This window comes from Ixodes scapularis, unplaced genomic scaffold (genome assembly GCF_016920785.2).
Source record: "Ixodes scapularis isolate PalLabHiFi unplaced genomic scaffold, ASM1692078v2 PGA_scaffold4__175_contigs__length_147842914, whole genome shotgun sequence".
Taxonomy (NCBI): Eukaryota; Metazoa; Arthropoda; class Arachnida; order Ixodida; family Ixodidae; genus Ixodes; species Ixodes scapularis.
Genome location: NW_024609879.1, coordinates 134,339,909 through 134,364,916, shown reverse-complemented (window position 1 = coordinate 134,364,916; position 25,008 = coordinate 134,339,909). Strand labels below are relative to the sequence as shown.

Below are 25,008 nucleotides of genomic sequence, written 5' to 3'. Positions count from 1 at the left end.
CTACGAGGTGTGGACGCGACTGAAGGAAAGAGAGTGAGGGAATATTTTTGCGGGAAAGAGAAAAATCCAGATTTCTGGTCTGGTATATCTTGCTGGACTACCTTCCGTAAACATCTGGGTATCTACGAGTGCGTCGTCGGCGTCCCCGTTCATTTTTGCTTCGTGTTTTTTCGTCGGACAGCGACCGAGACCGACATCTCCAAGTCGACGTGCAGCATGATGGACTCGGGGCTGATTGAGGAGGAACCGCCCCAACCTAGCCACCGCCATCATCAGCAGCAGCAGGGCCACCCGAGCAGTTCCGAGGGCAAGGTGGCATCGTCCTCCAAGCTGGACAGCGGCTACATCGACGCAGAGCCACCCAGCTGGGAGTCGCGGCTGCTGCAGGCGCCCCTGACGCCCAGGGAGATCTATGCGCAGGACGACGACGGGGACACGTGAGTTGTTGTAGAGGGTCCTCTGGCGAGGCACCAATGCTGCGTCGTGCCTTGATGCGTTTCTGACAAAGTACGAACGAAGAGGCATTGCCTCGCCAGAGACGTCGAACGCCGTGTCACGCCTCGTCACGTTTCTGACGAGGCACGCGTGCCTCGCGAGTGGAATGCCATTTCATGCCTTCTTATGTTTCTGACAAAGCACGAATGCCTCGTCAGAAGTGTGGAATGCGTGGTCATGCCTCTGACCAGAGCCACTAAATAAGCTTCTCTTCAGAGTAAGAACAGTTCATAACATCTTGTTGCCTAAAACTATTGTTGGGAGTTATCCGAGGTTTTAGATCAATGGAAGAGCACTCGAGCCTCTCGTGGGAGAGAATGAATGTCTCACCCGGTAAAAACCCGAGCTTCTCTCTTATCTTTCTCTCCCTCGGCTACAGAGTATCCCTTATCTCTCTCTGGGCACTTCCAGTAGGGGCTTGTAATTCTGTTTGTGGACCCTTTCCAGCCGTGTAAGCAGAAGCCATTGTAGATAAGGGACTTTCTGCAGAAGCGCCTTTGGGGGGATTATCTCTCTTTGTTTCCAAGCTCCATTGTTCTTGCTTTTTTCATACTTATTTTTGAAGCATTTTTGCTTGCCGATGCACTTAAGCTGCCTATTGAGTGGGATAACAGACGCTAAATCGCTGGTTATTTTGGGGCACTTGCAAGACTCAAAAAGCAACTCCGCTTCATTTTTTTTTTTTAACAGTGCGGTTTTTTTTAGTATCAGTTTCAAATTGAGCTAGTTGAAAACAAAGTACTTGGGGCTAAACATGAGGAAGAGGGAGTACTTAGGCTTAAAGACTAAGAGGAATTGTAACCTAGTTGTTATTCAGCGGTGCGTTTGTCCCCTTCTATCCTTTGTGTTTGTGTTTATGTTCTAGCTAACACTCGTACCTCTTCATATCACTTGGGAAGACCAGAAGTCAAATATTACGACCCAGTTCTGTCCAAATGTTCCTTAAACGGTCCTGCAAACTTTGCAACTCGCCAGGTTGCTGAATCGGCTGACTCGAACGGTTGAGGCACAACCAATGGCGCAGTCAAGGCTACGGCGTCAGCGTAGCCAACATTGAGCTGAACGTCATCGACAGTGCCCCTTTTTGCTTGTTTTTACTTCTCCAAGAAAGTGTAACGGGCGACGTCAGCAGAATTTTCTCTCGGCGCTCAGCGGTGTCCACGTGATTGGCGCGCCTGCGCAGTGCACTTCTTGAAAGCCATCCCACTGTGGTCCCGCCGTTACCGCCGTCCCCCACGTCACAACCGCCGCCGTCGTCTCACCGTTGGTGATTGTCTCTTAGAGTTTCGTTCACAGCACAGTCACTACGTGCGCAGACTTATGCCGCAGTTGTGTAGACATCGTCAAACGTCGTAGACACCAAATTGTGGCGAAGAGTGCGGTGCGGACAACAGTTGTGCCTGGCACACGCCTGCCCCAATCCCGCCCGTTGTTGCGTGGAGGATCACGCGACATAGCATACCACGTGATAGCATTGTTCTTTGCGGCCCAAGGCCATTATTGCTGGACGGTGCCAGAGTTTCGGTTTCAATTTCTGCTCGTGTTTAAAATTTGATTTAACAACATATATCACATTTTCGCAAAGCAAATGACGTAGTGCCTTTTACTAGTGCTTTTAATGCAAGATCACTCATTTCCAAAAATCTGGATTGAGCGCAGTTTCCCTTTAAAGGATCACGGTCATACTCGTATCAGAGCAAAAGCTTTGCTTTGCTGTAGTTTTATTTGCATACCTTTCTATCGAGGCGTGGTTGTGATAAGAGTTATCTTTTGGTTTGGGGCCGAGCTTCTCGATGGTGCGTTTCCTGGAATCCCGCTAGCAATGCATTAAAAACTCACTCTCCCCCAATTTTTTTTTTTTTACTATTTTGTTTTAAATTTTGAGTATGAGGAGTTGCTTTGCGAACGTTATGGTGACCTGAGGAGGTATCTTGTTCAAAGGTTGGCGCTTGCACGTGTCTTGTCACTTTGTAGTTCGGTGCTGGGGAAGTTACACTTCCAAGTAATTAGGTTAGCGCTGCTTGAGCTGAGATGCGACTTAAAAAGGCACTGAAGTCGATTCTGAGATCGTCCTTTTGTGGTGACAACTCAACCCAGACGCTCTAAGCATTTCAACAAACCCGAAATTACAATCGTGCGTAGCTTGTTTCCTCGTTAAAAGCTTGTTAAATGATCGCGACCCTTCTTTTTTTGGAAAGAAATTCCTTCCGAGTGAAGTGGTCGACAAAAGGTGCTTGTCGGCGAGTTAAAAGCGATGGCTTCGACCCGCAAAGATAATAGCTGTCTTATCCGAATGCGTACCTATCAGACTCTCTTCAAAACGAGTTGTAACAAATTCATTCTGGAAAGTAAACATATTCGACAGATATCTGCCTGGTTGGGTGAGAGTTAAAGTCTGAAAATATATCTCCAACCAAAAAATGAAAAGCAACCCGACGTTTCAAAACCAACACGGTTTCTTCTTCAGGGGTGACTGAAGGCGCGCGGACACAGCAGCAGCTCTCAACCTCTTCGTCTTCAAAAAAGGAAAGAAAAGAAAGAAAGAGAAAAGAAAAAATTTTTTAAAAAGAGAAGTTAGGAAATCGGAAAAATTGTGAAATAACTTGTTAGTTATGAAGATGGTCATCTCTTCAGCTTTTCCGTCAGGTCACGGAGGCCATGTGCGTACACAGAGGGCAGAGCGCCCAGCGACCTGTTTAGGTTTTCTGGGGTGTGCTGGATGTGCCACGATTCCAAGAAAAGTCTTCTTCGAAAATTGGGCTCTGTGTCCACCACGTGCGCGTTCGCGAAGTCAATGCGATGGTCTAGGGTATCGCAATGTTCGGCGATGGCGCTGCGCTCACTGTCAAACTTCCGCACGTCGTTCTTGTGTTGGCGGATACGCTCGGGAAAGTTCTTCGTCTCGCCGATGTAGGTTGCAGGGCACTCTGCGCAAGGAATGGTGTAAACCACGCCCTGTGCTTTTTCCTTTGGTGGACGAAGAAGTTACAGCGCTTCGGAAACTTCGTGAAGATACGGAGATTGTGCTTCTGCCGGCTGACAAAGGGAAGTCGACCGTCGTCCTGGATCGGGAGGTATACGAGGAAAAGGTACGGGACCTTCTTGGAAGCCATGCTTACGTAAAGCTCAAGAAAGATCCGACGCCACAGGTTCAGAGGAACTTGAACAAAATCCTGGCAGAGATTTTCAAGAAATACCCTCAGTCAAAGAGCCTTTACTTGCAACTTATTTGCAGGAATGGCTCCGCTCCAGGTTTTTACGGCCTTCCAAAGATCCACAAGCCGAACGTGCCTCTACGACCTATTGTGGACTTTACAACGTCACCGCTTCGGGCACTATCCAGTTACCTTCACCGGACTTTGGCTCCCCTTGTCGGAAACACGTCGACCCATGTAGAAAATGCTGGCCACTTCGTGGAACGCGCCTCGCAATTACATCTCAGCGATGGTGACACCATGGTGTCTTTCGACGTGGTGTCCCTCTTCACCAGTGTCCCAGTTCCCCTTGCAGTTGCTGCAGCCCGCGAAGCCCTCGAAAAAGACAGCTCCTTGACCACAAGAACCAACCTCACTGTGGAAGAGCTGTGCCGTCTGCTCGAGTTTTGTCTTGGCAGCACATACTTCACCTTCAAAGGGGAGCTTTTCAAACAGGTCAGTGGCACTGCAATGGGTGCGGCCATCTCGGTCACAACGGCGAATCTCACGATGGAGGCAATCGAGCAAAAAGCGCTGAGGTCTTTTCCCAACAGCCCCAAAGTATTCATGCGCTATGTAGACGATTGCTTCTGCATTCTCAAGGAACGGGACGTGAATAATTTTCTGGCGCACCTCAACTCTATCGAGCCGGCCATTAAATTTACCGTAGAATATGAGACGGATGGCACCTTGCCGTTCCTTCATGTGCTGGTGAACCGACGAGGACAAGATCTGACGTTCGCGGTGTACCTAAAACCAACACACACCGGACGCTACCTTGATTTTGTCTCCAACCATCCAACGAGTCATAAGGCCTCAGTGGTTTCGACCCTGCTGCGTAGGGCAACGACTATCTGCTCGTCGGAAACCGATAGAAAGAAGGAGAAGAAGACCATAATTGAAGACCTAAAGAAAAATGGTTACTCTAACAGCTTTATTGAGCGCATCGCCCGACGGCAAGGTCTCGCCAGACAAAACCAGATGCCAGTAGAACGACAGCCCCATCGAGTCGCGCGCATAAGCGTTCCCTACGTAAAGGGAACCAGCGAAGCGCTCGCACGAGTACTGGGAAAGCAAGGTATTCTGGTGGCCCACAAGCCCACATCCACACTGGGAAGGTTTATGCCAAGACCGAAAGACCGTCCACCAAAGGAAAAAGCACAGGGCGTGGTTTACACCATTCCTTGCGCAGAGTGCCCTGCAACCTACATCGGCGAGACGAAGAACTTTCCCGAGCGTATCCGCCAACACAAGAACGACGTGCGGAAGTTTGACAGTGAGCGCAGCGCCATCGCCGAACATTGCGATACCCTAGACCATCGCATTGACTTCGCGAACGCGCACGTGGTGGACACAGAGCCCAATTTTCGAAGAAGACTTTTCTTGGAATCGTGGCACATCCAGCACACCCCAGAAAACCTAAACAGGTCGCTGGGCGCTCTGCCCTCTGTGTACGCACATGGCCTCCGTGACCTGACGGAAAAGCTGAAGAGATGACCATCTTCATAACTAACAAGTTATTTCACAATTTTTCCGATTTCCTAACTTCTCTTTTTAAAAAAATTTTTCTTTTCTCTTTCTTTCTTTTCTTTCCTTTTTTGAAGACGAAGAGGTTGAGAGCTGCTGCTGTGTCCGCGCGCCTTCAGTCACCCCTGAAGAAGAAACCGTGTTGGTTTTGAAACATCGGGTTGCTTTTCATTTTTTGGTTGGAGATATATTTTCAGACTTTAACAAATTCATTCTGAATCTCCGCATATTGTAGGGCTTTCATTGGTCCACACAATGTAATCAGCGAGAAAAAAAAGAGTTCATATGTTTTTCTGTTGCCCTGAGTTGAATATGCAGTTTTGTAATATAGGACATGGTATATGTGGAAACTAACACCTCTTGAACAATATGAGATCAAAAACAACCTTTTTCAAAAATGACTTCAGTGCCTCTTTAAGGCCCATTCATGCAGTACCATTTGTTTATGCTGCAATGTGTGACTAAAGCTTAAGCCTGCTTACGCTCCGAGTCTTTGGGATATGCATGCTCCACATGGGGGGGGGGGGGAGCATGACAACCAGTTCAAGGAGTGCATGCTCCACATGGAGGAACGCGAGAAAACGTAAACAAATTCTCCTGGGCGAATGGGCCTCAAGTTGCAAACGGTTATTTTGCTAGAAATGTTAAGTAGGGGGAGTGGCATAAACGGCAGGGCTGGTTGAAAAATGAGTTAGAATCGTCGATGCCTGCACGTAGGAGCGCAGATTTTCATAGAGACCTATTTGAATGGTGCTTGATACTTTGCACTCCCACGAAAAATGAGAACTACCATGTTCCTGACAACTTGAGTGACAGATGTCGAAACAGACTGCCGCGTGCCGAGACTCAATTTTGGAGCAGCTTTCGAGGGTGGCGCAACACGCCCCATCTGGAATGTGTAGAAATGCGTCACGACAGCGGTGGACATTCGAGCCGAAAGTAATCTCAGAGCAGTCTAACGTATCTCCAGCTACGCACGGACGGACAAAATTTTTAGATTAAAAGGGGTTCTGTTAAAAAGCATTTCATACCTTAGAAAAGCCTAATTTTATTGCACAAATGTTTCTGTTTCTTTTTTTTGTTTTGTTTTTGTTCTACTTTTATGGACTGTGTTTTGGTGGGAATTTGGGCAAGCCCCAGCACATTCCTTACGTCGGCCCTTGCGTCTGTTGCGCTCTGGGTCGTGGAGCGAGTGGTGAGGTTGTGTCTGTCTGCAGCCTCCTCCACATTGCGTGCATGGAGGGATGGAAGCAGCTCCTGTTCAAGCTCATCCAAAGCACCCCAAACCCAGACCTGCTGGATCTGAGGAACGACCTCGGACAGGTCAGTGACCTTTGCCCTCCTCTGCAAGCTCCCGGGCCACAACTCGCCTCGTTTTACAGCGGTAGCTGTTACGGGCTCTTCCACCGACTGTATTTTGACCGCGTGCGACTTCTCGTGACGAGACGCCGCGGAGGCGTCGCCTATCGGGTAGCCCCAGAGCACTTCGATCCGCGCACGTTTTCCGGCTTTTTACCTCTCGGTCTCTCTCCACAAGCTCAAAAGTAATTCCGACGACGTTATGAGCGATCGTTGCACAGATGTGGCATGTGGATTCGATAGACGGCGCCAATTTTTAATGCAAAAGCATTAATGCTCCACTACACAAAAATTTGGCGGCAGCGTGACCCAGCAATGGTACCAGAAATGGCACGGCGCAAAGAGTAGACACGTCAAAAATGCTCGGATTGACGTAAAATTTCTCGGGGAGATTTCTGTAAACGAAGTAAATGGATGGCTTTGAAAAGAAAATTTGGTACATTTTGGTCTGGGTGGGAGTTGAACCCTAGCATTTGGGGTGCGAGACGAGCACGCTTCCCCGACGCCACGGCGGCTCCACGGTTCTGGCTGACTAAAGGTGCGCCTAGTGCGTGCGTCATTACAATGCGGACAATGCATATGCAAACACATGTACCGAATCGGCAGAAAGAACTTTAATGCATGTTGACAACTTTGATCGAAAGCATTTCACCGAAGGGTCTATAATGCTCTCAATAAATGGTTGGCACGTGCATGCTTGTGTTCTCAAGCAGCGACGAGGACGGCGAGTGGAGAGGATCAACTTTTTTGCCTCCTCCTCGGAGCTTCAGAACGCGGCTTGCAAACCACGTGACTCGACGGGTTAGCCGGAAACACCCTCGGATCTGGGCACGCCGCCCGTCATAAGCGGACGGTTGCAGTTGATTCTATCGCGCCCAGACGTAAGTGCGGGGATCCAGCCTTGACGCCGGATTGTGTGCTCACGCGTGCCTTCCGTCTGTCCCCCAGACGGCCCTGCACGTGGCGTCACTGTGCGGCCGTTTCGACGAGGCCCGGTTCCTGCTGGTGGCCGGGGCCACGGTGGACGCGAGGGACCGGGCGGGCTGCACTCCGCTGCACGTGGCCTGCAAGAAAGGGGACCTCAGGGTCGCCTCAGACCTCCTCAGCCCCGTCACGCAGGTACGTCACCAGACGGTGGTGTCCAAACTGCTTCCCAACTTTGTTTGTCCGAGGACGGGTTTAGGCGCTCAACGGGCCGTTTTAAAAGTCCCGAAGCTCCTTCCGATTTTTGTTTTTTCTCTGCAAGGAAGAGACGCCATGTAGGCGCGGTTCAAACAGACTCAGAATCCGGGAGCCGGAACCCGTACTGACGTAATCACTTCCGGCCCCCATTACGGATCCAAGTCTTCGCGGTTTGGTTTGAACGGCGCGCTTCCCTCCTCGGCCTTCCTTGCCACCCACGTGAACGCCGGTGGCAAGGAGGGCGGAGGGGGGAAGCGCGCCGCACTGATTGGCCGCGGAGAAAACGGGGAAAGCTACGTCACGACACGGAAGTGAGAAAGTTGAAAATTTTTCAACTCTCGACTACGGGTGCCGGAAACTGTAATTACGTCGCCGCCCGTACGGAGGGAGCGTCAACATCACTACGGGTTCTGACACCCGTATCTGTATCACGGGCCTGTTTGAACCGCGCTTTACAGTCGAGGCCGGAGCACCCGTGACGTTGCCGCGGGAGGCGATCGAGCCGGTCCGGGCGCATTGGAATAGCGTCGATACAAAGGCGTCGCGCGTGAGCGTTTCGTCGGGAAAACAAGTTTTTGTTGATACCAGCATGTTTTGTTATCTGTCACGTAGTTTCGAAACGACGGATGTTCTAGGAAATAGATATTGTTGTGCAGGAGGTGATTGGGCACCTCGGAACAGCCGACGTGTAAGCATTGAGAGTGGATTTACATTCGTAGCTACAAGCTTTATAATGCAGATATGCTTTGTTCCCTAAAACGATAGTTACAGGCGGCAGTTATGCCGGAAAGGTGTGCACGGGCAAATTATTAGGGCCCAGAAACATTGAGGCCAAGTGCAAGTACAATCCGTCTACAACTATGCTTTGGGAAAGATGGGTTTGCTTCGATGCAACCCTGTTTAGTAATGTAAATATCACTCGGAAAGACTGACGTTTTATAAACAACGATTGTCACAAAATGGCACGACACCGAATGACTCAACATGGCAAAACAGTTTGTGGCAGCTATGTAACGCATACAGATCCAAATGCCCACGGAAAGTATTGCCAAAAGCAGTAACGTGTTGTTGAGGATTTATGTTTTTTTCGGGGTAAGACATCATGAAAGTTACTTTATTTGTGGGGAGAAAAATGACTACAAATAAAAGTAGGGAAGCATTATCTTTGAAAGAAATAATATCCTTCAATCTTCCACATTTATTTTTTAATTCATCGAAGTCAATTTTGGTAGTTAAATTAATTGCGGCTTCACTACTCGGACACTTATGAACGCTCATTATTTTTATCGCTTATCGCCCAACAACATATTTTCTTTAGTCCAATGGCTATCTTGTATTACTACCGGTACATCAACAGAACGGCAAAACCTTCCTAATCTAGCAGCTCTGACTAGAGACGGAATTCTCAATAAAGACAGAGGCACGGATGCGTGTTTCTATCGGGCAGTGTCCCGTGCGACAAAAACACGGCATGAAGAGTGTTTACTAGGGGTGTGCGAGTACCGAAATATTAGAATGCGAATCGGATAGCAAGTTCTCGAATAATTCAATTCGCGAATTGAATTCCTAGTATTTGGTCAGTCGAATATTCGGTGCAAGGCGCGCGGTCAACGGTTGACACAGAGCCAACTGACAAAAGACCCTTTTTTTTTCTCTCATTTGTAGCACATCCTGATGTTAGGCAGAACACGCAAGAAACTGATTTTGGTTTGACCTTTCCACTGCGATCTAGCGCACACACAGGCTAGAGATAAATGATGAATGCCACAAACCTCATAATCGCAGGTGTAATCACGATGGTGACACAGCCGAACAAACTTTGGGGATGCCAGAGTAAACAAGGCTGCACCGTGCCTTAATTTCTCTGCAAGTAAAAGCCCCTCCGTTTTGAATCTAAACGCCGTTCCAAAACACACTCCACGTGCTCCACGGAGATGGGCGACCGTAACATTGCAGTAAGGTCACGCTGACCATGCTGCGAAACGGCCGTAGTCGTGGTTTGAACGTCTCGACCTGGACAAACGCCGAAACGGAACGGAAATAGAACAACAGTAAACGGCCAGGGAGCAACTGATACCAGTGCGTCGCTTTCGCCTCCCCCTCGTGCTTCACATTGCAAACGAGGCACGTTTCGCATGGCAAACGAGGCACGCACTTGACGACACCAGGTGAGCATTCCTCTTTCATGCTCGTTTTCTCTGCGGGGGAACGCAGTCTGCAGGTTTTCTGGTCTTCGTCGGGAGCGACGTGACCGAGCAGACGAAAAGTGCCATCTGGAACCTTTTTGTAAGGAGCTCGTCCCAAGAAGTGACGTGGAAGAGCTGCGACGTGGAACTTCGGACCCCGTCTTCGGCCAACTTGAAGAAGAAACATTGTTTGTTGGAAGGAGTCGATGCAGGCTCGGGGGACGGAAATAAGCAACATAATTACCCGGATGCTGGCTCTCGACCTTCAGCCGTACGACATTGTTGAAAGTCGCGGATTCAGAGCGCCAATGAATCATGCGGAACCACCCTACCAGATTAGCCGCAGTACATTTTCGAGAACAATCGTCCCCGAGTTGTACTCGGACACTGCGTAGTCTGGGAAGGAGCAAATGCATGCGGACATCTTGGAATGCATACAATCAACCTCATTTACGAGGGACGCGTGAACCTCGAGAGCCAACCGGCGCTACATCAGCCTTGCCTGCCACTACCCGGCGTCTGGCTTCAAAATGAGAGCCTATGCACTTGCAAACCAGGTTGTGACCGAAAGCCACACCGCCTCCGATATCCCGGAGCACCCGCGGACTACGGTGGACGACCGGGACCTGCCACCGCAGGAGGCACCCATCTATGTCGCGACGGAGAACGCGCAAAATTTTTTGTGCGGCTTTAAGAAGCTTTTTATGTATCCTGATGCAGTGCGTGGGCCACATATTGCAGCTGACCTTGGAGGGTGCCAAGAAGAAGGCTGTGGAAGTCCCTACCGTTCTAAAATAATGCTGCGCCATTGCGGGCCACTACAAACACAGTGCCCGAACCACAATAAGACTGCGGAACTACCAGCGGCACGTGGAGCTCCCTCCCGTTAAAGCTCACATCCAGGACGGGGAAACTGCCGCTCGGACATTGCACATCAACAAAAAAAAAATTAGGGCCGCGTTTTACAGCGAACACGTGAGAACGGCAGGGCGTCTCTTTGGAAAGCCCAGCTTCCAGCACATGGTGCCTTCTGGCGTGCTCTGGCTGCACATGCACGCACGAGGTGCATGAGGTGCCCGAGTGTCATAGAAACTGGAAGCCTACACTCGACATCTGAGGCCACTCCACTACGATTCGTCCGCACTGGTGTTGTTCACGTCGTGATCGCTGCTACGTTCTCAAAGCGCGTTGTCTACATCGCCCCACGAAGTCATCTTCCGCGCTTGTTCGGCAATCGCGTCGCACGACCGATCGCGCACGTCTGTGATGTTTGTTGCAAGCCCAACCTCCAACTTCGGAAGGCATCTCAACCTGTTTGTGCCCGCTGAAGCCTCTTCGTTTGCTGTCGCAGTCGAGACCCTGCGCTGTCGCAGACGCCTCCGGACCACCACCCGCTCGGACAGGTCGAACTTGCATCCAGCAGCCTGGTTGTTTGTCACTTATGGATGAAGAACAGCCATAAACGAGCGCTGAAAACCTTAACTGCCGGATCACGTTTGCAATACGGGGAAACGTAGCCGGCACATTGGGATGATCTGGACACTCAATCGAACGACGCTCTACCGCGAATTGTGCGATAAACTGTGAAAAGAAGCGGTGTGGGCATTGAGGTTGCTCGGGAAGGACTTACATCGAGTACCGCCACTCTTGAGAGTGGGGCAGGCCGTCTCGGAAACCGAGCGCACAGAATGGCACAACGCTACAAGTACAGCCGGCTGAACTTGTAACAAGTCGAGGTGTTGATGGAATGCTTGGGTTCAATTACGAGTCGACCCTCCCCCCCACTTCAGATTTTCAAAAATTGAAAGATGGGCCGGCCTACATTTGTGTAAATACGGTAGATGGAACCGTGAATATGACGTGCTCTCTCGTCTTTTGCAGCTCATAGAAGCTGTCTGTCTCGAGCTTGCCACATCTGAGAGAGCGGTGCATGACCTTACACCTCAGAAGTGGAAAACGGTGGCTGGACTAGCAAAAACCTTGGAGCCGGTCGCGTCGGCAGCCAAAGATCAGAGTGATCAAAAACATGCGACATTGTCGTCGTGATCTCATTCCTTTATGGAACACGGGTGCTCTTGAAGGACTGCTTTGCAGCGTGCATGACGCGTTGGAGTTTGCTAAAAACATGCTGAAACGCACAATGTCAAGGCTTCCAGGACCCAGTAATCAAAAAGAACAGCATGCTATCGCAACCACACGTGACCCAAGGTTTGAGAGCACCTTTTGCACCGAAGCCGTCCAAAAAATGAGTCCCTTGGAGCTTGTGAGAAGTGAGCTGCGAGAATCCACCAAGGGTATTGGGTGACTGTGCCGATGCATCAACATCTGCCATCCACAAGGAAGGTGCTGGCAGTTTCTGGGACGACCTCGGAAAGCTGGCTACCGCATCTGCTAGGAAGGACTCCCGTGAAAGGGGTATCATGGAGGAATTTCAACTTTGCCCTCCAGAGCCCACCTGCAGTAAAAACAAAGATCCTCTTACATTCCGGAAAGAATGGCAGGCGCAACTTCCCTGGGCTGTGCAAGTTGGCCACAAGGTACCTGGCCATCCCGGCAGCAAGTGTACCAAGTGAGAAGCTGTTTTCCGTAGCTGGTAACATTGCGATGTCGCGGCCGGAAGAGTTGACACCGGATCACGGGCAGCAGCTGCTTTTCTCGGACAAGAATTTGTGAGCACTCGAGCTCACGTTAAATAAAATCGGTACTCGGTATTTGACTCAATGTTAGACTTTTACGGCGAAGCTGTTTATGGCTAGGGTTCCGTAGATTTCTCGTACGCTTGACGAAGAACTCGACACTCGGCACCGCCGCACGCCTTCCCTGTATAAAACATTTGAAGGAAATAACTAAAATAAAGCATTGATGAACGTGCGTGCAAGATGCCATTTGTTTTAGGCTTTTCCTTTAGAACAGTTACTGCTGCAGACGCTAGCACGTGGAACACCATTTTCTGCATTCTCCTTGATGCTTGGGTAATTTAGCAATAGGTGCAAACTTATACAAACGGGTGAACTTAAAATTAGGGGTGTGCGAATACTCAAATATATGAATTCAAATCGAATAGAAAGTTCCTGAATAATTCGATTCGCGAATCGAATTCCTAGTGTTCGGTCTTGCGACTCCAGCGAAATCGACACGGTGAGAAACTCGCGAGAGGAGGTCGTTTCAACTCTGTCGTCTGCTATCGCTGCTTGGTTTTTGCGGGCAGCATAGAAACAAACATTGTTTCTATTAATTATTTGTATGCTTCCGCCCTGTTATTCCTACGCACTGACTAAAAGAAGGTTTCTACCGTCGAAAAATTGCTTTGCGCTCACATGTAGTACCGATTTTATGCTGCAGTGCAAGAAATTTATGGTGGTCCGCGTGCTGAACGACAAAAACGACCTCCCTTCATCCGCCATTTTGCCTGACCAGCGCACCCCCTATTATTCGTTGGAGTCGTGAATATTCAATATATTCCCCAAAGACGCGCGGTCGGCGCGGAGCTGACGAAGAAGTTGTTTTTTTTTTCCCGATGCAAGCGCCATGATGATAGACAGACCATGCGAAAAACACCTCTTGGTCCTACCATTCCACAAAAATCGAACTCGCAGGTTAGAAAAAAGAAAAGTAACGAACGCCACAAACTTTATAGCACGTACATTTACTCACGATCGTGACACAATCTACCCTTGAATCACTACCAAAACATCCCGTTTGCACCGCCGCGCCATGCCTAATTCTTTCCACGAGTAAAGTCCCTCGTTTCAAATTGAAGCGCTGGTGCAAAACACACTTGGCCGCACTCACAGAAATCGGCGACTGCACGATCACAGGAAGAAAACCGCGTTAACCACGCCGATGAAACCAGCCAAGTTATCGTCGTCATTCTTTTGGAACCGCAAGCCGCAAATTGTGATTCGGAACAAAACTGAACGGAAAAATAGTGTGCCTAGATTTGCGAGGATTTTCAACCTTTCAATAGCCGCGTTTGAATTGCGAACTGCGAGAAGGTGACGAAAGCACGAAGCGCAAAAGCGTCGATCGGGCAGGCGGTGTCGCTCTTCCGTTTGCTTGCCTTCTTTCCACGCGACTACACAACAGATGCGCACTTAGGACCAATCTGCGCTGGAGCCGCCTCCGTGGTTTCAGTTTTGCTTGCTTCCTCTTTCAAATAAAGCCTCTCTAAAACAGGATAGATAGATGGAAAAATGGATGCATAGCGGCAGTTGGACGGTGCCTTGCGCCACCTAACCACTTTATTTTTTTTTTCTTACTTCAGATTATATAGTTTAAGCCTGTTTACTCAGATTTAACACCTATCTGTTTATTTATGTGAAATAAAATCCCAGGTGCCCTTTTTTTTCCTTAAAATGGAGACCAAATATATCACAAAATGCCCCTTTTTTGAGATATACAAATATTTTTAGAAAGTTGCGGTGCTAGATTGTGCTTTTAACAAAAAAAAAAAAAAAGGCACGCCTAGCAGTAGCTTTGCTTTTTTTGTGACGTTTAGGGTAAATAATGTTTGCGCCATAAAATTGGATCTTTAGTGCCCAACGTCCAACAGCAACTGCTTTTTTTTTTTTTTTTTCACCAGAACTTTTTACATTTTAACTTTTGTTTCGTACAAGATGCATATTCTGCACCTGGTACATACTCTGCACATATAATAATGTCATTCGCAGCACACTTTTGAAAATTCCTACAAATAAAATTACTATTCGATTCGATGTCCTGACTTTTTTTCTTGATTCGATTCGGTATTCGATTCGAAAACTACTATTCGGTATTCACACACCCCTACTTAAAATTGCACGTAACCACAATTTGAATACGGCACTACGACTACCACGGCGTCAGATAGCCAACTGGCCAGAAAGAAAAAAAGAGCAGAAAAGTGGAAAAATCCGAGGGAGAAGCCTAAGGAGAAGCCCAACCTCCAGGATTTCCTCCTCCTCCCCCTCCTGACGTTGGTGACGTCGTGCCTCCTGGCGCTACGGCCCTGAACCTAGGTACCTAGGTGGTGTTGGAGGAAGTTGAAGACGGAAGAAAGGGGGAGAGAGTAAGGGGGGCATCGGGGCGGCAGAAAGTGCATGTGTGACTTGACTGACCCCTTTATATGGAGCACGGGCATCTGTAGCGGGTTTCAGCATCTGTAGCTGCTTTTATCATCAGCAGCTGTAGCTGCTTTAATGCAGAAGTGCTTTCTTACCGAAGGTAACTCTGACTTAGCCTCGAAAAGTGAAGCGTGCCCTGGTTGAATAGAGTTGGCAAGCCGCCGAACCCCCGTGTCGCAAGCTCCGTCAGCCGCACAATGCAACTGTGAATGTAAAAAAGTAAAAGAAACAAAGAGAAGCGGCAAAGGGGGGTGACTTCGAGACACTCTGGGAAGACTTCACTAGCTGTGAAAGCTTCGAAAATAACGAGGAGGGAAAGAAAACTGTGCAAAAGGAGGATCTGGAGACACTATGCTTCCTTTCATAATTAGTATACAACACTGTCGAAGCTACCGGCGCGAGTGCGTGGCTTCATCCGCGGCTTTTTTGCACTAGAACGCGTTCAAATGATCCGCGAGATCAAACCCCATGCTCGCGCCAGCAGCTTTCGCAGCGTCGCGCACAAAGCATGAAACAGGCTATAGACGCGCCATTGCATCCGTGGAAGCCAGAGAGGCTGGTCCATCGCATTTTCGGAACATAATTCTACATGTGGTGGTTCGATCAATCGATCGAAGTAGAACCACAAATCTTCGTTCTCCCTTCCCATTTTCTCTCACCCAAATCTTTCGCTCCACTTGCTAACCGGATTGTGAAGGAGTTCTCTCCCTCCTTTCTCCTCTCTTTCCCGTTTTTGGCATGCATTTGTACGTCGGTGTACCGATACTGTTGATCCAACCACCTGCAGTTTTCGGAATTCTGTCTGCCTGGGCTACGAGCGGGAATCCCACGCTCGCCGCATGTTACCCGACTGACCCTTCCAACCTATTGCAACGAATGACTTCACACTTGGAGCACCGAAAACGAAGGTGCGGTAAACACACCAGTTGGTGACTCGTCCCAAGTGCCACACTGGAACTGTATCTCGCCGGAGCTGTGTCACGTCCGAGCTATGGTGCTCGGAACATGTCCCTAACCAGCGTTTTTAGCGCATCCTCAAACGTCGTCTCTCGATTGCCACCCGACGACGTCGTACAAGTGCCGCGCCGTCGCCGGCGCCTCTCGTGGCAGCGGTGCGGCAGCAGAGACAGATGCGAGCGGGGGCTCTTCAGCCTGAGACTTTACAGCAACTTGGGGAGTTGCGAAGTTCTTCTCTGCCGGAGCTTCTACGACCTAGCGCCAGGACGATGACGTCAGACAGCACGACGTGCCGGATCTCTGACTTCGGCCGTTGAACCGCTTTCAACGCACACGTGTAGGAGGCTAAACACGCCGGTCAAAAACTCATTCCAAGTGTCGTACCGGAACCGCGTTGTACCGAAGCGCACGTGTTGAAACAGTGCGTCGGGTCACGCCGACCTTGCGTTGCCGCGCGAAACGCGCCGTGCGACACAGCATCCAGGTAACCCCCTTGACGTTTTAGTGCGGGGGAGTCTCTGACGGCCCGCTCTGGGTGTGGGCGTCCTTCCCTCCCCCAGAAGGAGGTGGAGTTCCTGAAGCTGCGCTACCAGGTGGCCGTGGACAACGGGTCCCTGGACGTGGGGCGCCTGCTGCTGCAGCGGACGTACGCGGGGGACACGGCGCTCCACCTGGCGGTGCGCTCCGGCTCTAGGGCCCTGGTCGAGAAGCTGCTGCAAGAGCACACCGCAGACCCCAACGTTCGGGTGAGCCAGCTCGTCCTAGCATATTTGTGACTCCGGCAAAATGAACGGCACCTAGAGGGAAAACGCTCGACTGGCCAGAACAAGTCCCTTCGCGATGGCATGTCGTCGGCGGTTGACGCTGTAGCCACCAAAGTGGAGCGAGGGAAGTTGGGTTGGTTGTGTCCGCAGCAATGGAAACTGTACCAACAACGAAGCTGCTTGGTAATGGTTTCTAATATTAATTAAATATTTATAATTGTGTACCATTAACACTTTATTGACGGGATATACAAAAATTGCTTAAAACATTGATTTTTTTCAGATATAAATGTTTAACAAGGTCAAATATAAGAACAGAGCTGAATCTAAAAAAAGAAAAATTGTAAGTTAAATTTGTTAAGTCAGAGCTTTGAACACCAGGCAAAAGTCCGAAAGAAGCTTCCTTACATAACTATAAAATGCCAATAATATCTTCAAGACTTGTCATACTACTAGATTTTTAAAAAATGCAATAAAACTGAAACAACTAAACGTATGAAATTATTACGTGGTTTGTTGCCTGTGCGCAACGTTTGTCAATCAAGGGTTAATTATGTCGATCATATTGCCTTTCATAATTTCGCCTCTTCTATGCTCTGAATGGTTCTGCATTGCCTGCTATGTGCTATGAACGCTTTGTTTCCCTGACCTTGATTTCAACTGCTTTCTCAAGCATAACGCCCTCCGCACGAAATAACGGCACCACGGTCACCTGGGTGCAGGAGCACTACTGTGGCGCCACGCCCCTGCACCTGGCGTGCCGCCTGGAGCGTCCGGACCTGGCGGAGTGCCTGCTTGCCACGGGGCGGGTGCAGGTCAACGCGGAGGACTACGGGCGCCGCACCGCGCTGGGACGCGCCTGGGACGCCCACCGCAACTGCCCCAGCAGCAAGGCCCTGCTGCGGCTGGTGCTCTTGCTGCGGAAGCACGGCGGACGGCCCCTGCAGGACCCTGGTTCGGAGGACTCCGACTCCGAGGAGGACTCCCAAGAGGAGTCCGAAGAGGAGGAGGTGGGAGAGGGCTACCAGGTGAATCCGTCAACCAGCCTTCATTAACGTTCTTACGCCGGGCGTTCGGCATTTTATGAAGCCCGGACGAAAGCGTGGCCGCAGGGCTTGACGCTGGTCAGTCGACGGGTGGAAGAGACTCAGATTGGTTAACGGGGAGGTAATGTGACCAGAGGGGTAGGCGAGGACGAGCGCGAGAGTATGGAAGGCTCTGGAAGGTCACCAGGTTCATTGGCCCGACGAGCGGTAGTATCGCTTCATTCTAGCAGCAGCTAGCTAGTGTACACATGGTGTACAGATTATGCAATGTGACCGATGAAAAATTAACTACCGGGTTTATCAAATGATTAGTCAATTAAAAGGTAGCGATCAGTTGGATTAATTTTTTAATCTAACCACAGGTCCAATTAACATTTATTGTTTTACGAAAGCTGTGGTTTCTGCGAGATTACAGAAATGTGTGCGACCAGCGGTCGAACACAAGCCACAAACAACACTAAGATTATGGAAACATCCGACTTGATAATAATCGCTTTGTTGAATTTCCACGCACGTGAAACGATATAGCACAACCTTTAGTCCGAAGAAACGACAACAAAAACAAGCGTTCCATGAGGAGGGCTCAGCTCAGCCGGAAACGGGCTTGCGTCGTCCAGATCCATGCTTTTGAACGTTTCTAATTTTGGCCGCACGGTGGCAACACGGTTTGATCTTGAGGCGGCCAGACACCCTTGTGAACATTTTCATTGCACTCGGTTCTTTAGTTTATATATTCAAATTTTTTTGTACACCCAAATCGCGTAAAAAAAAAAATAAAGAAAAGATGTACGGGAAAACTTTTATACATCGGGTTTTTTTTTTTTTTTTTTTTCAAAATGTTTTTGTCTTGGGGAACGCCCATTTCTTTAGACTGGTGGCCCTGAGGGGTACCTGCCCCCTCAGTAAAGTGTCCTCCTAGTTTGAGCACTGCTTTAGAAGATCCGAGTCATTCATTCATGCATAGCTGCAAGCCAGGCGCTCGCTAGCATGCGTGTTGTTGCTTACTGGGCCTGTAGTCTCCTGTAGTGCTTTACTGCGTCGTTGCTGAGACTGGGAGGGGTTTGTACCCTTTCGGTCAAGCCAGATGACAGTTCCTCCAACACCCAAAAGTTTGACACCCCATTCTCCGTTTCTTCATGCAGGCACCCTAGTTTGTTTTTCCTTAAAAACAGAACTCTGGCTGCGTGATGTTACTGCTGGCACTTTGGCAACAAACTTTGAGTCATTCTTAAAAAGATCCATTTCCGGTTCCCTCTTTTCTCACTTATTTTTTTTTTTTCTTTTTGTGTGTGTTGGGGGGTGGGGGGGAGTGCTTTTCTTAAATTGGGTCGGCAGTCAAAATTATTTTACTATTTCGAGTTCATAGGTGCATTTACACCCGTGGACACTTGTGATGCAATTAGAATTTGTTTGTCGATTTGAGAATGTAGTAAAATTGGGTTTTGTTAAATCGAGTTGAAGTGTGCTTGTAGTACAGATACAGGTACTTGAGCTCCTCTAATAAAAAAAGATTTATGTTGCAGAGATTTTTTCTCAAAAGGAACTGATATCAATTGAGTGTTTCTTTTCCAGGCTTTACAGGTTTGTCTTAAAAAAAAGCGTGAACGCGGTCCCTGCAGGAGAGTTCTACGGCTAGAGGAACGTGATGTGGCGCAATAAGCGTCACGATAAGTCGGCTGATTAACTAAAATATGTTAACTTAAGTTAGCGGATATAAGCATACGCTTCGAAATAGGAACTGTCGATTTCAGAAGGAGTTGGGAAGCACGGGGGAGCGCGTAAGTTGCCATTCGAGCAGCAGGTGCGAGGCTACCGGTGCAATATCGCGTCCACGCGGTTTTTCCGTCTTTTCATTTGCTTTTCCTCACCGCCAGCTTCGTGCCTGTTGTACAAGCAGTCACTTTACCACGCTGCTGCGCTTCCCAGCCTTATAAAAATTTGCTATTTAGGGGTTTTCGAGGACGCTCAGCAAGTTCCCAATTGGAACCGTGCGTTTATATTAACTAATTCAAAAGTCGAGACTCAATCGCGACGATCATTGCCCCTATATTGTATCCTGGCCATACAGCTCGCCTGCACAGACCACATCAGTGTTGCTTTTGTGGCTTTTTTTTTCCGAACAAAGCTGCGAAGCCTAAAAAGGAGACACCCCGTGTATAGAGAGGTTCGCATATCGAAAAGCTGTGGCCGATCGAAATGCTGATTTTGCGTCGTTCTCCACTCTCCTTGCAGAACGAAGGGAACAGTTTGAGTTTGGGTCCTCTCACGCGCGGCACCTACCTGGTGAACGACGTCGGCTGCACGTAGGGGCGCAACCAGTTCCCCCCCCTCTCTTCTCAGTCATCACCGTTAGCCTCACCGTTGTTTGTTGTTGCGGACTTGTCTCGATCAGCCCCGTTTTATAATGAAAAGGAAAGTGTGTCTTTGTTCGATGCGGAACCGTTTCTCGCACCCTAGGGCCGCCTCTTCGTTTTCCCGTGGTTTGCATTAGGCGAGGCTCGAAGACTCGATGGTGGTGCCCACTTCCCACCGCCAAAGCGTCGAAAACAAATTTTTTTTATTTTTTCCAGGAGCGTTGATTTTTAGGAGTAAAATTAGTTGGATTGATAGGTGACGAATGCTGCCCTCCCGCAAATGGCAGACACGTGCGTAAACCGTTTTGTCGGATTAACAAAGGTGTCCTTAAATTTCGCTTCAATCAATTTGAGGGCATGAAAGCCACGGAAGCTTTTGTCGATCTGGCGAAGACAGCTTCGTTAAAAGGACCGAAGATTCGTGAAAATCGAGTCGTGCGGTCGCCGCATCTAGAAGATGGAAGAACACTCGTACCTTGCTCCGTCGCCGCTGTTCCCCGTATCTATGGGCAGCCGCGACCGGAGCATCTTTACCTGAGGAGTGGGAGACGTGTACATAGTAGTTATTTTCATAGTGCGCTTTAACTTTTTAAACTCGTACAACCTGTAGGACGGGAGAGATTGAGCACCTTTGGACCATGCTCGACCCTCCTGGAAGTTGCGTGTCGTCCTTCCCGCGGGCGTGAGATCGTTTCGTTGCAGTTGCACGCAACATTATTTATTGACAGCTTCGCAAAGCATGGTTCCGACCCCCTTTTTTTTTTTCTTTTTTGTCTGTCTGCCGTGGATTTCTTGTGCTCTTTCCTTTTTTTTTTTTTTTTTCGGGTTTGGCGACATTGACTGTCTCGTCCACTGCGCACTTACCGCCGACATGCTCATGAGGATAGGAAAAAGAGTTAATCATCCTTCGTGGGTGGATGTTCCCGTAGTAATAGCGCGGGCGAGCATTACTGCGTACAAAATGGTGCGCGGCATTTGTGCGAGGCAGACGTTGCCAGATCCTATCGGGCAAGGTTTGCGTCACTGAAAGATCTACGCATCGATTTTCTTTCTTTTAGCGACGTAGTGCTTAGAATGAACTCACAAAACACGACTTGTCGCGCGAGAAATTTCATCTCGCTGTCCCTTAAAATTAAGTACAGATCTGACGAAAACTTGGGGGGCATGTAGACTTGCGAAGCATCGAATAGCTACGGCAGTGGGACAAACACTCCGAAGCGAACGCTTATAAACTCTCGGCTAGAGAAGTTTGCTGTGTACATGCACCTGCTTTGCACCTCTACCCGGCAGACATATTTCATAATTTCGTTCGCTTACCTCGAAGCAGATTGTTTGCTGCGTATTTGGTTTGAATGCGGTGGCACCTGTTTGTAAAGGGTGAGGGCATGCCTATATTTCCGTGCGAGTGTGTTTTGCGTGTGCAAGCATATGTGGGATGGATGAATGCTGCACCCTTTCTGTTTGAGGCATGAAGATGTCGTAATCATCCTTCACTGATTGTTGCGTGCGAGGAATCCAGAGTTAGAAATGTAATCGGGACGCTAAAGAGAGCCTTAGGCTGTTCCTAAAACTGGCGCAAATTGACTGACCTGCGATCAAAGGGAGAATCCAAAAGCTAGGTTTGCGTCCACATGGTGCAATTGGCTCAAGTTTCGACGACATCTTTGGTTTGTCGACATTAATAATGTGAAAATTTACGAATCATTCGATGTATCACTTGCAAGTACAATGGTGGCCAAGGGTGACCTTTACGAGGCTACGTATGTTCCTCGCACGTCCCGCACTGTGGAGCGACGTTTTTTCTGGCATTGTGCAACTGTGTGGGGGTGTATGTTTGGGGCTTTTGTTTTTACTTTCCCGCATTGTTTCGTGAAACCGTGCCGCGTGGTGAAATCTTCGATGAAAAACGACCGAACGACACTGCCTGAGAATTCCTCGAAAAGGGAAGATGATCTAAAACCAGCCGAGACTGCCGAGAAGAAAATGTACATAGCTCGTATGAAAATCTTTTAACAACGTAAATTAAGAAAAAAAAAACACAAAAAAAACCCAGGATGAAATAAAAACTTCAGAAGTGGAAATGCGGGGAGGGGTGGGTGAAAACATGGGGAGAGTCTATATTGTATACATAAAAGCCCTAAAAACGTATAAAAAAAAAAAAGCTGTTATGTTCTGCGTGTTCAGCACTCGTTACGACAAAACAAACTGGTTTGGGTCCTCTTTAATGGGCGTCGGGGGCGAACTTAAGCAGACAAAAACGTGTTGCTTTGCGAAACTTATTTCTTTTTTTTTTTCTTTGATGCTGGTGTTCCCTGTTTGTGCTGATTCTGTCGGGAACTGTGCAGGTTTATACTTGTTTGTCGACAGTGTCCGAGGGCGCGATGTTTCATGACAAACCAGCGTTTTGTGTTCATAACCGAGATCTTGAAGGTTTTTACCAAAAAAAAAAAAGAAGAATGCCGTGTCAAGAAATTCTCCTCTGGCGTCCCGCAAGTCGGGGTCCGTAGGAATCTCTTGCGTCTCGTTTCGACGACGGAAGGCGGACGCTCGAACGCTTCCCTAGACTAGGGGGCACATTCGACCTCCGTGGCGTGTGCGCCGCATTTTCGTTGCGTAGCGCCCACCATTTGTGTAAATATGACGGGATGGCAAGGTTGAGAGCGCGCTTCATGGAAAGCTACGCTGTGCTTGGATTATCGGTGTTTTTAGTGTTTTCTTTACGTCTGTTGTTGGAGTTGTTTGCTCTCGACTGGCGGGACGGAACGGCGACCCGCATCTCGGTGGATTGTCTCGCAAAAAAGCTGGAGGGCGCCCCACCAAAATTTTGCTCGTTCGCCGTTGACAGCTACTCGCTGCCGTCACCCAGATTCGCTACGGATTCAGAGTCGTTCAAAACGGGTCAGTTTAGGGGCCGCCTCGGCAAAGAGTATGACATGGGAAAGGATTTGCAACGTAACCAGTGGCGTTTGTTTCGTCGTGCCGGTTTTCATCGCAGGCAAGAGTGGTTTCTTTGCTGGCACGGGGTATGGGTGGTCTCTCGGTACTGTGCAGTCCACTTGTAACGATAATGAAAAAAACCTCGAGAATTCAATCGTTATAACCGATTATGGTTGTATCTGGAGTAGAAACTGAGCTCTTGTAGTCTAGAAACTCTAAACACTGATCGTCATATCTAGTATCTTTAAAAGTGGATTGCGCTGTATTGCGTTTACCTTTGTCGTGCCCTAACCATGCATTTCATTGGCGACAGAAGGTTTAGTATTGCACGAAGCTAATTGGCAATTCAAACATACTTCTGTTTAAAACCAGGTGGAGCAATGCTGTTCTCTATGGGATAAAAGCTTTAGGAATCTTTTTGATGAACCTGTCTCCTCGAGAAAAGTGGTCGACCAAACTTCTTGCAAGACTGGTCGCAACGAAACTAGCTTTGGCAAAACTGGGAAATTGGTTCTGCCGAAACTGATCACAGCAGAAGCAGTTGCTTGAAGGTGACCGTAACGAAACCGATTCTGGTGAAACTAGATTCAACAAATTTTATGAAAGCGTAATGATGAAACAGATTTTTGTAAAATCAATTTGTGTCGAATCACGAGCCCTTGGTCATTTGGTCCTGCGACGGAATCTGCATGGACGAAACAATCGGACCTGATGCAACCGGCACGGCTGAGCTAGCTCTTTGTAAGTAGATCTACTGACATGGCTCTTGGTTGTCATTCATGTTGGGGCATGTTGCGTCTTTGGGAGGGGCATGTGGAAGGGTGTGTTCTGTACCATAGTTCCAATTGTTACATCTCGTGTCTGTACATATGAATGGCTTGGACGATGCATGGATGGATTCAACATTGTCTCGAAAGATCAAATGGTTTAGCGCGATGTACAAGGGGCACTTCATTGCTTGAGGACAGCAGAAGGCAAACAACCAAGCGGTACAAAACAAGCCCCGTTGTTCACATTGTTGTTGTAGATGCATATTTAAGTTTGTAGCGTCCCGACGACGCGAACCAATTTTCCTGTACATATTTTGTGGTGCGACCAGTGGCGTTAACGTTGTCTAGTGCTGTTCTTGGTATTCTCATTGATGTACACGTTGGCGTGGTTATGTTGTCGCAAAGATTGGATGTACGCGAAAAAGGTTTTGCTTTCGGTTTTGTAGAAGCACCTCTGTACATTGCATTGCCTATTAAATTGGAGATGAGCTCTGTGCATTCGGCTCCTGTTCCCTGTTTTGACTAAAGCAAAGGCGATATAGTGCGAGTGATAATTTTATCACCAAGTATCACGCGGTATTGCAGGAAGGCAAGTTGCCCATACCATATGGCATGGGCGACTTGCCTTCATTGTATGGGCGCTCATCCCACTAACCCTTTCTAGTGTGCGCCGTTTCTTCCGCCGCTTGGTGGCGGGTATGTCGACGGGTCTTTTCTTGTTTCCGTATTTTATCAACTGTATTTGTTTCTTTTCTGATCTAAAATACTGAACAAAAACTACTTTCATACATAATTGAAACGTTTCGCGACACCTATATTTTCTATCTCGACTAAAAAAAGAAACATATTTTAGCGGTTCTACTGGTCAGAACTTCTGACCAGTTGTAAGCCCAGGACCAAGGACTTCACATATCACGCGCTTTCGCCAACGCGGGTCGCCCTCGTAGGTGGAGGAAATTACCGCGTCGTCCGGTTAAAATATGACGCACTGACATTTAGGTACTCTCTCCGTGCCCGCTGGCTCGCCCGAACTCCAAGAGACGTGGAAACCGCAAAAAATGTAGACTCTTAAATACGAACCGACAGGAGTAGCCGACACTTTCCCAGACGTTTCTCCCCAGCAAAGCGCAACATT

General features: G+C 48.7%; 1 protein-coding gene across 2 annotated transcripts in view; it reads left to right on the top strand.

Moving 5' to 3' along the window:
• LOC8032333 (NF-kappa-B inhibitor epsilon) overlaps positions 1-24,369 on the top strand; it is a 33,755-nt gene extending 9,386 nt beyond the window's left edge. For both annotated transcript variants that reach the window (XM_029970722.4, XM_042293451.1), the window contains exons 3-8: positions 182-437; positions 6,434-6,539; positions 7,524-7,694; positions 16,563-16,748; positions 17,489-17,794; positions 20,045-24,369. In XM_029970722.4, coding sequence (XP_029826582.3) covers positions 182-437; positions 6,434-6,539; positions 7,524-7,694; positions 16,563-16,748; positions 17,489-17,794; positions 20,045-20,119 — 1,100 coding nt within the window. In that variant the 3' untranslated portion in view covers positions 20,120-24,369. The remainder of the gene's footprint in view (positions 1-181; positions 438-6,433; positions 6,540-7,523; positions 7,695-16,562; positions 16,749-17,488; positions 17,795-20,044) is intronic.
• The last annotated feature ends 639 nt before the right edge of the window (positions 24,370-25,008 follow it).